Source organism: Mobula hypostoma, chromosome 11 (genome assembly GCF_963921235.1).
Source record: "Mobula hypostoma chromosome 11, sMobHyp1.1, whole genome shotgun sequence".
Classification (NCBI taxonomy): Eukaryota; Metazoa; Chordata; class Chondrichthyes; order Myliobatiformes; family Myliobatidae; genus Mobula; species Mobula hypostoma.
In genome coordinates this window covers 99,320,578-99,333,846 of record NC_086107.1, presented here as the reverse complement: position 1 = coordinate 99,333,846, position 13,269 = coordinate 99,320,578, and the positions used below count along the sequence as shown (strand labels likewise).

The window sequence follows — 13,269 nt, the reverse complement described above, 5'->3', positions numbered from 1 at the left end:
GAGTTGGGGAGAGACGGGGAGAGATGGGGAGAGTCGAGAGAGGTGGGGAGAGACGGGGAGAGTTGGGAGAGATGGGGAGAGACGGGGAGAGTCGGGAGAGAGAGAGAGAGTCAGGGAGAGATGTGGAGAGATGGGGAGAGACAGACAGAGTCAGGGAGAGATGGGGAGATACAGAGAGAGTTGGGAGAGACAGAGAGAGATGGGGAGAGTCGAGAGAGGTGGGGAGAGACGGGGAGAGTTGGGAGAGATGGGGAGAGACGGGGAGAGTCGGGAGAGAGAGAGAGAGTCAGGGAGAGATGTGGAGAGATGGGGAGAGACAGACAGAGTCAGGGAGAGATGGGGAGATACAGAGAGAGTTGGGAGAGACAGAGAGAGATGGGGAGAGTCAGGGAGAGACAGGAAGAGACGGGGAGAGACAGAGAGAGTCAGGGAGAGATGGGGAGAGTCAGAGAGAGATGGGGAGAGTCAGAGAGAGATGGGGAGAGACAGAGAGATTCAGGGAGAGTCGGAAGAAATGGGGAGAGACAGGGAGAGATGGGGAGAAACGGGGAGAGATGGGAGAGTCAGACAGAGTCAGGGAGAGTTGGGAAGAGTCAGGGAGAGACGCGGAGAGATGGGGAGAGACAGGGAGAGTCAGGGAGAGATGGGGAGAGTCAGATAGAGTCAGGGAGAGTTGGGGAGAGTCAGGGAGAGACGGGGAGAGGTGGGGAGAGACGGGGAGAGTCAGGGAGAGATGGGGAGAGTCGGGAGAGATGGGGAGAGATGGGGAGAGTCAGGGAGAGATGGGGAGAAGCAGATAGAGTCAGGGAGAGTTGGGGAGAGTCAGGGAGAGACAGGGAGAGTCAGGGAGAGATGGGGAGAGATGGGGAGAGATGGGGAGAGTTGGGAGAGATGGGGAGAGTCAGAGAGAGATGGTGAGAGACAGAGGGAGTCAGGGAGAGTTGGGGAGAGTCAGGGAGAGATGGGGAGAGATGGGGAGAGACGAGGAGAGTCAGGGAGTGATGGGGAGAGATGGGGAGAGTCAGGGAGAGATGGGGAGAGACAGGGAGAGTCAGGGAGAGATGAGGAGAGACAGGGAGAGTCAGGGAGAGATGGGGAGAGATGGGGAGAGTCAGGGAGAGTCGGGAGAGATGGGGAGAGTCAGAGAGAGATGGGGAGAGACGGAGAGTGTCAGGGAGAGTTGGGGAGAGTCAGGGAGAGATGGGGAGAGATGGGGAGAGTCAGGGGGAGATGGGGAGAGATGGGGAGAGACAGGGAGAGTCAGGGAGAGATGGGGAGAGTCAGGGAGAGTCGGGAGAGATGGGGAGAGTCAGAGAGAGATGGGGAGAGACGGAGAGAGTCAGGGAAAGTTGGGGAGAGTCAGGGAGAGATGGGGAGAGATGGGGAGAGACGGGGAGAGTCAGGGAGAGATGGGGAGAGATGGGGAGAGTCGGGGGGAGATGGGGAGAGACGGGGAGAGTCAGGGAGAGATGGGGAGAGACAGAGAGAATCAGGAGAGACAGAGAGAGATGGGGAGAGTCAGAGAGAGATGGGGAGAGTCAGAGAGAGATGGGGAGAGACAGAGAGAGTCAGGGAGAGTCGGAAGAAATGTGGAGAGACGGGGAGAGATGGGGAGAGACGGGGAGAGATGGGAGAGTCAGACAGAGTCAGGGAGAGACGGGGAGAGGTGAGGAGAGACAGGGAGAGTCAGGGAGAGATGGGGAGAGACAGAGAGAGTCAAGGAGAGATGGGGAGAGACAGAGAGAGTCAGGGAGAGATGGGGAGAGATGGGGAGAGTCAGGGAGAGATGGGGAGAAATGGGGAGAAACGGGGAGAGATGGGGAGAGATGGGGAGAGACAGGGAGAGTCAGGGAGAGTCAGGGAGAGATGGGGAGAGTCAGGGAGAGACGGGAGAGACAGAGAGAGTCAGGAGAGAGATGGGGAGAGACGGGGAGAGTCGGGGAGAGATGGGGAGAGACAGAGAGTCTGGAAGAGTCAGGAAAATTTAGAGAGTTGGGACAACAGTCCATGTCCCTCCACTCTCAGACTGTCTGTGTGCCTGCCTAAATATGTCTTAAACATCACCATTACATGGGTTCCACGACCACCCATGTGTGTGTTCCATGCACCTCCCACTCTGTGTAAAACAGAACTTTAACCCCCCCCCCACTCCCAGCTCAAAGCTAAGCCCTCTATTATTTGATATCAGCACCTTGCGATAAAAAAGACTCTGACTGTCTACCCCAAGAGTTCCCGACCTGGGGTATGTGGATCCCTTGCTTAATGGCATTGGTCCAAGGCAATAAAAAGGTTGGGTGCCCCTCGTCTATATCTACGCCTCTCATAATTGTGCAAACTTCTATCAGGTCGACCCCTCAGCCTCCTGCACTCTGGAGAAAGGCAAGCCAGGGATGGCTGATCTCTCCGTTTTGTTAACATTCTCAATTCGGACAGCGTCCGAGAGAGGCCCTGCTGCACCCTCTCCAAGTACTCCACATCCCTCCTGTAATGCAGTGACCAGAACTGTAGGCAGTAATCCAGGTGTGGCCTGAACCTATCGAACGCTGAAAGCCCTTGACAGAGTGGATGTGGAGAGGATGTTTCCTATGGTGGGAGGGCCTAAGGCCAGAGGACAGCCTCAGAATGGAGGGATGTGCTTTTAGCATGGAGACAAGGAGCAAAATCTTTAGCCAGAGAGTGGTGAATCTGTGGAATTCTTTGCCACGGGCGGTTGTGGAGGCCAAATCTTTATGTATATTTAAGGCAGTGGTTGATAGGTTCTTGATGGTCAGGGCGTGAAGGGATACGAAGAGAACGGAGGAGATTGGGGCTGAGAGGAAAAATGGATCAGCCAAGATGAGATAACAGAGCAGACTCAATGGGCCAAATGGCCTGATTCTACACCTATATCTTATGGTCTAAGCAAAGTATTATGCAGCCTGAAGAAGGATCTCAGCTCGAAATGTCGACTGTTTATTCATTTTCATGGATGCTACCTGACTTGCTGAGTTCCTCCAGCATTTTGTGTGTATTGCTTCTCTACCACCTTGTTCACTTCTACCTCAAGATCCCTCTGTTCATCAGTTCCTCAGGGTCCTGCCCTTTACAGTTATCATCATCACTATGTGCCGTGTCGTATGACATCATTATGTGCTGTGTTGTATGACATCATTATGTGCTGTGTTGTATGATGTGGACGAGTCGTATGACATCATTATGTGCCATGTTGTATGACGTGGACAAGTCGTATGACATCATCATTATGTGCCGTGGGCAAGCATGGTCTTGACCATAATTGTCCTTGGCAGTTTTTTTCCTACAGAAGTGGTTTGCCATTGCCTTTATCTGGCCAGTGTCTTTACCAGACAGGTGGCCCCTGCCATTATCAAAACTCTTCAGAGATTGTCTGCCTGGCATCAGTGGTTTCATAACTAGGACTTGTGATACGCACCAGCTGCTCATACGACTGTCCACCACCTGCTCCCACGGCTTCACGTGACCCCGATTGGGGTGACCTGCAGGCTAGCGGAGGGAAGGAGCACCTCACACCTCCTTTGGTAGAGACGTACCTTCACCCCAGCATCCAAGCCCTTTAACATTACAGTATATGTATGTTTTACCAGTGTTTCATAAATCTGGAAAATATTGTCCCAACTTGTGTCTAACTTGAGGGAATATCCCAACTAAGACCATCTCATAGAGTCAGAGAGGGATAGAGAATGTAGGCCTTTCGGCCCGCCAAGTCAATGTTGACCATCAATCTTCCATCTGCCCTAAACCATTTCATTTTCCAGCAGGTCAAAGGTCGTAGAGCCATGTTTGCTCCCTAATCTGGGGTCAGGTTTCCTTCCCCAGCACCAGCTAAGGGGTGGAGAATGACTTCCATCGAACCCCGCTCAGGTACAATGGGGCAGGGAGAGACACCAAATCCAACCCCCTCCCACCCGCAGGGTACCTGTCACCTCTCGTCCTTCCATGGACTCGACTTAAATTGGGCCCCAGAGTGCTTAAGGAAGTGGCCCAAGAAATAGTGGATGCATTAGTGATAATTTTTCAAAACTCGTTAGATTCTGGACTAGTTCCTGAGGATTGGAGGGTGGCTAATGTAACCCCACTTTTTAAAAAAGGAGGGAGAGAGAAACCGGGGAATTATAGGCCGGTTAGCCTAACGTCGGTGGTGGGGAAACTGCTGGAGTCAGTTATCAAGGATGTGATAACAGCACATTTGGAAAGCGGTGAAATGATCGGACAAAGTCAGCATGGATTTGTGAAAGGAAAATCATGTCTGACGAATCTCATAGAATTTTTTGAGGATGTAACTAGTAGAGTGGATAGGGGAGAACCAGTGGATGTGGTATATTTGGATTTTCAAAAGGCTTTTGACAAGGTCCCACATAGGAGATTAGTGTGCAAACTTAAAGCACACGGTATTGGGGGTAAGGTATTGGTGTGGGTGGAGAATTGGTTAGCAGACAGGAAGCAAAGAGTGGGAATAAACGGGACCTTTTCAGAATGGCAGGCGGTGACTAGTGGGGTACCGCAAGGCTCAGTGCTGGGACCCCAGTTGTTTACAATATATATTAATGACTTGGATGAGGGAATTAAATGCAGCATCTCCAAGTTTGCGGATGACACGAAGCTGGGTGGCAGTGTTAGCAGTGAGGAGGATGCTAAGAGTTTGCAGGGTGACTTGGATAGGTTGGGTGAGTGGGCAAACTCATGGCAGATGCAATTTAATGTGGATAAATGTGAAGTTATCCACTTTGGTGGCAAAAATAGGAAAACAGATTATTATCTGAATGGTGGCCGATTAGGAAAAGGGGAGGTGCAACGAGACCTGGGTGTCATTATACACCAGTCATTGAAAGTGGGCATGCAGGTACAGCAGGCGGTGAAAAAGGCGAACGGTATGCTGGCATTTATAGCGAGAGGATTCGAGTACAGGAGCAGGGAGGTACTACTGCAGTTGTACAAGGCCTTGGTGAGACCACACCTGGAGTATTGTGTGCAGTTTTGGTCCCCTAATCTGAGGAAAGACATCTTTGCCATAGAGGGAGTACAAAGAAGGTTCACCAGATTGATTCCTGGGATGGCAGGACTTTCATATGAAGAAAGACTGGATGAACTGGGCTTGTACTCGTTGGAATTTAGAAGATTGAGGGGGGATCTGATTGAAACGTATAAGATCCTAAAGGGATTGGACAGGCTAGATGCAGGAAGATTGTTCCCGATGTTGGGGAGGTCTAGAACGAGGGGTCACAGTTTGAGGATAGAGGGGAAGCCTTTTAGGACCGAGGTTAGGAAAAACTTCTTCACACAGAGAGTGGTGAATCTGTGGAATTCTCTGCCACAGCAAACTGTTGAGGCCAGTTCATTAGCTATGTTTAAAAGGAAGTTAGATATGGCCCTTGTGGCTACAGGGGTCAGGGGGTATGGAGGGAAGGCTGGGTTCTGAGTTGGATGATCAGCCATGATCATAATAAATGGCGGTGCAGGCTCGAAGGGCCGAATGGCCTACTCCTGCACCTATTTTCTATGTTTCTATGTTTCTATAAGGGTGACTTCTGTGCCTGTGAACTGTGTGTGACGTACAGTGCCATAGATTTTGTGTATGTTTTCAGATCGTATGGTCTCGGCAGAGCCCTGATCTCAACATCGTCGAGGCTGTCTGAAGTTTCCTGGACAGACAGAAGCAAGTGAGACAGCCAAAGTCTGCAGAAGAACTGTGGCAAGTTCTCCAAATGCTTGGAACAACCTACCAGCCGATTTTCATGTAAAACTGCACGACAGTGCACCTAAGAGAATTGACGTGGTTTTAAAGGCAAAGAGTGGTCACACCAAATATTCATTTGATTTAATTTATTACTGTTTACTGCTCTTTATGGTAATTTTTTAATACTTAGAAACTTTTGTATTATTTTTGAAAACATCTTCATCTTGGAGATTTTTTTTACGTGTGTCTGAGATTTTTGCATTCTACCGCAGTCCACCTCTGCACCAGATTCGGCAGTTTCTAGAAGTGTGGTACCTGAGCCCCCATATCTCAGGAAAGATGTGCTGGCTCCAGAGAGGGTCCAGAGGACAAATGATTCCTGGAGTGAGAGGCTTAACAGCTGATGAGAGCTTTATGCTGACCCTGTGATCGCGGTCTCAGAGGCCAACGTAAGAACATCTTTTGAGGGGGTGAACCTGTGCAAGGGGTCTGGTCCTGGCCAGGTATCTGGTAGGGGACTGAAAACCTGTGCCAACCGACGTGCAGGAGTGTTCAAGGACATCTTCAGTCTCTCACTGCTGCAGCCAGAGGTTCCCACTTGCTTCAAAAGTGCAACAATCATACCAGCGCCCAAGAAGAGCAGGGTGAGATGCCACAATGCCCATCACCCTGAAGTGCATTGAGAGGTGGGTCATCATCAGATTCAACTCCTGCCTAAGCAAGAACCTGGACCCACTGCAATTTGCCTATCACTATAATAGGTCTACAGCGGATGCAGTCTCACCAGCTCCTCACTCTGCCTTCGATCACCTGGACAACAGCAATCCTTATGTCGGGCTGCTGTTGTTGACTACAGCTCAGCGTTCAACACCATCGTACCCTCGGTTCTAATCAAAAAGCTCCAAAACCTAGACCTCTGTACCTCCCTCTTGCCTTCTTCATTGGGAGACCACAGTCTGGGCAGATCGTAAATAACATCCCCTTCTCACTGGCCGTCAACACCAGTGCACCTCAAGGATGCATAGTCAACCCACTTCTCTAATCTCTCTATAGCCACAACTGTGTGGTTTGGCACAGCTCAAAGGCCATTTATAAATTTTCTAATTGTTGGCAGAATTTCAGATGGTGATGAGAAAGCGTACAGGGGTGAAGTCGATCAGCTGATTGAGCGGGTCCACAGCAACAGTCTTGCCCTCGATGTCAATAAAGCCGAGATCAAGACCACACTAGTCCTGTTCGAGGGATCAGATGTGGAAAGGGTGGCCAGTTTCAAGTTCCTGGGTGTCAACATCTCCCAAGTTCCATCTTAGGCCCAAAGTATTGACGCAGTTACAAAGAAAGCACGACAGTGCCTCGATCTCATCGGGAGTCTGAGGGGACTTTCTATGACACCGAAGACTTGGACATCTCTACAGATGTGACAGGCGGAGCATTCTAACTGGAGGTGTGACTGCGCAGCATCAGAAAAAGCTGCAGGAAGTTGCGAACTCAGCCAGCCCCACCATGGGCACCGGCCTCCCCAGCATCGAGGACATCTTCAAAAAAGTGATGCCTTAAAAAAGATGGCATCCGTCATTAAGGACCCCCGGCCCCCAGGACATGCTCTCTTGTCGTTGTCATCAAGGAGGAGGTATTGGAGCCCGAAGACATGTACTCAATGTTTTAGGAACAGCTTCTCAATATATTCTCGATACTTACTGCTTATTTGTTATTATTTTCTTTTTTGTACATTCTGCATATTAACTGTTTGCCATCTTATTGGTGCAGTCTTTAAGTGATTTGATTGTGTTTCTTGGATTTACTGTGTATGCAATAAAACGAATCTCAGGGTTGTACATGGTAACATACGTGTACCTTGAACTTTTCTTCTCCGCTCCCATCAGATCTCTAAATGGACAATGAACTCGTGTGCACTGCCTGAATACTTTCTAAGCTCTCTTTTTGCACTACGTACTTAATTTTTTAAAAACATATTTCTATTGTAATTGATATTTTAAAATTATGTATTACAATGGACTGCTGGTGCAAAACTCCAACAGATTTCGTTACATTTGTCAGTGATATTAACCGCGAACTTGATACCCCTGGGTCAGTACCTGATGGAGTTCAGAAGGACGAAGGAGAGGGGTATCTACTGGACACCGAAAGATCTGGATAGATTGGACGTGGAGAGGATGTTACTAGGATCGGAGGGTACAGCCTCAGAATAAAGGGATGTCCTTTTAAAACCAAGATGAAGGAGGAATTCTTCCAGCTGGAGCGTGGGGAACCTGAGGAATTAATTGCCACAGAGTGCCGTGGAGGCCAAATCATTTGGTGTATTTGAGGCAGAAATTGATAGGTTCTTGATCGGTAAGAGGGATTAGAGTTATAGGGAGGAGGGAAGATAATGAATTATTAATAAAATCAGTTATAATTGAATGGCAGAGCAGACTCGATGGGCCGAACAGCCTAATTTCGCTCCTGTATCTGCTGGAACTTCAAGGCTTTCCAGCTTTTCTGTGTAAACACCAACCCAACCTCCACTGAGGACCCCTCTCTCACCATTGCCCTGCCCCAGCTCTCAGTTAGGTAACCCCTCAAATGACAATGTTCCCATTCTCCTCCTTTCTCTGTAACTCTGAGATGGCGGGATTGTCCCATTCCTTCACCACTGGCAGTGTGCCTGCCCTTAGCTGCTGAGAGACCTCCCCCCACTTCCTCCCAACGTCTGGACCTCCCTCTCCTTACATCTTCATCCCTCTCTCTCTGGCCACCTTGGAATCTAAGTCTTTGCTCAGCTGTCCTGTGTCTCTGTGCCCCCCGCCCCCAATGTCACACACAATTTGTTCACCCACCCGTGGAAGTGCCCAGCAGACAGTTCAACCTTTCCTCTCCCGAGGGCGCCAAAAATCCGGATTTCCCAGGAACGTCCCCCGCCAAAAGACGCTCTGGCCCGAATGCTGATTCCTACCTTGCGGCAAGTAAAGCAGGAGACTGATGAGGATTCTCCCGGATAGGGACATTCTCCTGCCTTTCGCTGCTCACTTTGCTGGGAGTGCAAAGCAGGAAGCCTGCTGTTTGGTTGAGTTCCTCTTGTGGTTTGGATTTAGTCATAATTCAAACTGAAATTGAGCAACATCCCCTTCTCATCATGTGATGGTGCAGAGAACTTGGTTCTATTCCCCCCCTGGCCACCTCAGCTTCCACCAGCCAGGCCTTCAGTTCCTCCTGTAGCCCAGGGGCCAGCTCTGGGGTGAGAGACAGTGCCTTCTCTACCCAGCCCTCGCGTTATCTGTGCACTGGTCAGGGATGGGTAGGGCAGATGAAGTTTAAGTGGAACCGCTTGATCTCCTTGAACAGCTGCAGTGGCTGAGCCTTCATTGTGACCTGGAGAGCCGTGGCTCTGGATACCGGAAACAGGAGCCATTCAGCTCCTTGTGTTTGCTCTGTCGTTCAGTGTGGTCACATCACAATGGCTTCTTACCACTCTCTTTTTTTTCTTTTTAAATCTTTTTATTAATTTTTCAAAATTACAAACTCAATAACGAAGTTGGTACACAGAGATTGGAAAAATGTTCATCAATATATATAAAATGAATTTTAAGTAACATAGATATAAAAGACTTCCAAACTCATAATGAGATTAAACATTAAAAAAGAAATAAAAAGAAAAAAAATATAAACAAAAAAAAACCCCAAAAGAAAAAAAAAGAAAAAAAAAAACCCAAGAAAAAGAACAAAACAGGGCTAGACCAACAGCTTATATCGGACATGTTCAATAATGTCGTTAACTCCGCTCCTCTCCTCATATAATTTAAGTTTAGAAAAAAGATTTGGAAAGGTCAGATTACATCATATGAAAATGTTGCATAAAAGGTTTCCAAGTTTCTTCAAATTTAACCGCAGGATCACCACTCTTGTTGCTTGTTCTTTATGCCTTTTGTGTTAAGAAATCAAACATCCCGTTGGTTCAGGAAAGCTGAGGTATGGTCAGGGATGCCTGGCCATTCCCCTTTTCTGTTTCTACCCTCTGGGAGAAGATACAGGAGCTTGAAAACCTGGAGACTCAGGATCAGCATCTTCTGCACTGATACAGACTTCTGAACTTATCCTCGCTTCCAGGTGGTGCTGTTACACTCTAAACTCTGCCTCTTCACTTTAGAACGGTGGTCCCAATCTGGGGTCCACGGACCCCTCAGTTAATGGTAGGGGGTCCACGGCTGGAAATTTCTTTCTGCACCACAGCCTCTCTGAACGCAAGAGTGCAGTTGATGGAATTGACACAGGGAGCGCGTCAGCAGAGTCAGAGTACGTCAGAGATCATGGGGTTAAAACCAAAGGCCACGAAAAATGCACAGTACTCGCAGCAAGGTAGAGTCAACAGCATAAAGAGAAAGAAATGGAGATACGATTTAAGGTGACACGAGCACTGGCGGTGTTGTGGATGGTGAGGAAGACAGATATAAATCAAATGGAACGTTAAGTGGAAGAAATTTAATCCCAACATGCGCTTTGGGAATTGGAATCCCTGACTTAAAGAGGGCAGATTGTACAAAAGTGGCTGTCCTACTGGTAAACATCGGGCAACTCTACCTCTAGAGGGAACCGAGGACAAGGAAACCCCTTCACTCCAGGACACGTGCCCCACGTGCAGACAGCAGTCAGAGTATTAGACTGTGCTGGTAGGGCCATTGTTTCTGCCTGCTCTTGTCCCACTGAACTTAACTCTTCATTACCTCAACTCCATCCTGTTTTCCCTGGTCTAGTCCCCTTCCATCTACATCTGGGACACCTCCCATGGCCACCATTTTGTCAGCTTCTGATTCCCCAGCCCCAACCACCTTATCCTCACCATGGATGTCTGGTCTTTACACAGACCTGATCCATTAGGGAGCTCTTAAAGTCCTTTGCTTCTTCCTACAACAAAAGAGCACTCAGTTCCCTCCACAACGCTCACACCCCTGCCCAAGCAGAGCTCGTCCTTGCCCTGAAACAACTTCTCTTTTGACCTCTCTACCCTTCTCCTCACTCCTGCATTCTCAGTCCGGATGGAAGGCCTTGACTAGCTTATCTCAAAGTCTCTACATGCTGTTGCCTTTCCACTCCACAGATGGCACACAGCCCATTGACTTTCTCAGTAGGTCATCTGCTGCTCCAGACACAGTGACTGAAGAAGAGTTTGCCCACACTGGAGAGTTCTGCTCCACGAGGCAACAGGCCACAGAACTGCACACAAAGGAGAGGAGGTGCAGAACAGCCAAATGATGGTCAAGAGGCCGGGGTCCGGGAGGGGTTACAGGAAAGGTTTCCTGGAATGGTTCCCAGATGAAGAATTTCAACTTCAGATGCAGAGATACGCTGGAGAAGTACCAAAGTTTGGAAAGGGGCACTTAAGAGAAAGTCTCATGGACTTGACAACTCCTGTTCTCAATTTTATTTTTATTTGAACCATGTTTTCTTTTGCACATTTGTTACTTGTTGTTCTTTATGTACAGTTTTCATAAATTATATTTCTTTATTTTATCGTAAACACCTGCAAGAAAAATGAATCTCAAGGTAGCATATGGTGACAAATATGTTCTTTGCTAATAAGTGTATTTTGACGGCTCCATTGGCAGTTGGATCAAGGACAAAGTTTAACATCTGGCTAAAAGACCTGAGGGTTGTGCAGAGAAACATTTTATACAGAGAATATATATACTGTATGTGTGTGTATATATATATATATATTCTCCAGGCAAATGGAATTAAAAAATAGAGGCCATAGCTTTAGGGTAAGAGAGGAAAGATTTAAACAGGCCCTGAGGAGCGACTTCTGCTCACAGATGGTGGTCCTTTATAAAGGGAGTGGCAGGGGCAGATGCAATAACAACATTCAAGAGACTTTTGGATACGTACATGCATAGGATAGGTTTACAGGAATATGGGCCTAATGTGGGATTAGCTTAGATGGGTACCTTGACAAGTGGGGCTGAAGGACTTGTTTCCTCACTGTGTTTTTCCAGATTCCAATACAGGCCCTTCAGACCAACTGGTCTGTCAGGTCACAGCATCCTCCCTGCTTGACCCAGTTGCCTGTATTCTGTAAGTCCCTCCCGTCTATGCACCCATCCAAATGCTTGTAGTTACAACCTAGAACTCACGGCCTGAAAGAGTGCTGGTTCAGTCGGTGAACAGGTGTTGAAGATGGAGAAAGAATAGGAGAATATGGCTGAGACTCCAGCCAGAGCTCTTCTTGCAGCGGGGTAATTCCATGGGAGGCTCTGGAGAAGGCGGTGGTCCATGGTTACAGTGACTGTACAGAGACCTTTTTCCAGGACGCAGTGGAGTTATTGAGTGATCAGTCGATGGCCCTGTGGATATTCTTCACATCCCAGCTAAGGTGCACTCTGCACTGAGCACTGTTCATAGTAAAATAATATAATTGGAGTTTATTACCTGAACTTAAACTTGGTGAGACTCTGGCTCTGCACAAGGGTGTGATTAAAGAGATGCACAAATCCTCAGTGAGCCCTTGACTAACTTAAGAGGGAAGTTAGTGTGGAAATAACAAGGGCTCTGACAGAAATATTTCAAATGTCATTAGAAACGGGGATGGTGCCGGAGGATTGGCATATTGCTCATGTGGTTCCATTGTTTAAAAAGGGTTCTAAGAGTAAACCTGGCAATTATCAGCCTGTGAGTTTGACGTCAGTGGTGGGTAAATTGATGGAAAGTATTCTTAGAGATGGTATATATAATTTGCTGGATAGACAGGGTCTGATTAGGAAGAGTCAACATGGATTTGTGCGTGGAAGGTCATGTTTGACAAATCTTATTGAATATTTTGAAGAGGTTACTAAGAAAGTTGACAAGGGTAAAAACGGTGGATGTTGTCTATATGGACTTCAGTAAGGCCTTTGACAAGGTTCCACATGGAAGGTTAGTTAGGAAGGTTCAATCGTTAGGCATTAATATGGAAGTAGTAAAATGGATTCAGCAGTGGCTAGATGGGAAACGCCACAGAGTAGTGGTGGATAACTGTGTCAGATTGGAGGACGGTGTGTGGCAGTGCGCCTCAGGGATTTGTACTGGGTCCAATGTTGTTTGTAATATATATTAATGATCTAGATGATGGGGTGGTAAATTGGATTAGTAAGTGTGCAGATGATACTAAAATAGGTGGTGTTGTGGATGATCAGGTAGGTTTTCAAAACTTGCAGAGAGATTTAGGCCAGTTAGAAGAGTGGGCTGAAAGATGGCAGATGGAGTTTAATGCTGAAAAATGTGAGGTGCTGCATTTTGGTAGAACTAATCAAAATAGGACATACATGGTAAATGGTAGGGCATTAAAGAATGCTTTAGAACAGAGGGATCTAGGAATAATGGTGCATAGTTCCCTGAAGATGGAATCTCATGTAGATAGGGTGGTGAAGAAAGCTTTTGGTTTGCTGGCCTTTATTAATCAGAGCATTGAGTATAGGAGTTGGGATGTAATGTTGAATTTGTATAAGGCATTGGTAAGGCCAAATCTGGAATATTGTGTACAGTTCTGGTCACCGAATTATAGGAAAGATGTCAATAAAATTGAGAGAGTACAGAGGAGATTTACTAAA

General features: G+C 47.6%; 1 protein-coding gene across 1 annotated transcript in view; it reads right to left on the bottom strand.

Moving 5' to 3' along the window:
* The window catches only part of LOC134353995 (uncharacterized), a 35,251-nt gene extending 26,526 nt beyond the window's left edge, over nt 1-8,725 (bottom strand). The window contains exon 1 of the mRNA XM_063062629.1: nt 8,646-8,725. Coding sequence (XP_062918699.1) covers nt 8,646-8,697 — 52 coding nt within the window. The 5' untranslated portion in view covers nt 8,698-8,725. The remainder of the gene's footprint in view (nt 1-8,645) is intronic.
* Nucleotides 8,726-13,269: the final 4,544 nt, after the last annotated feature.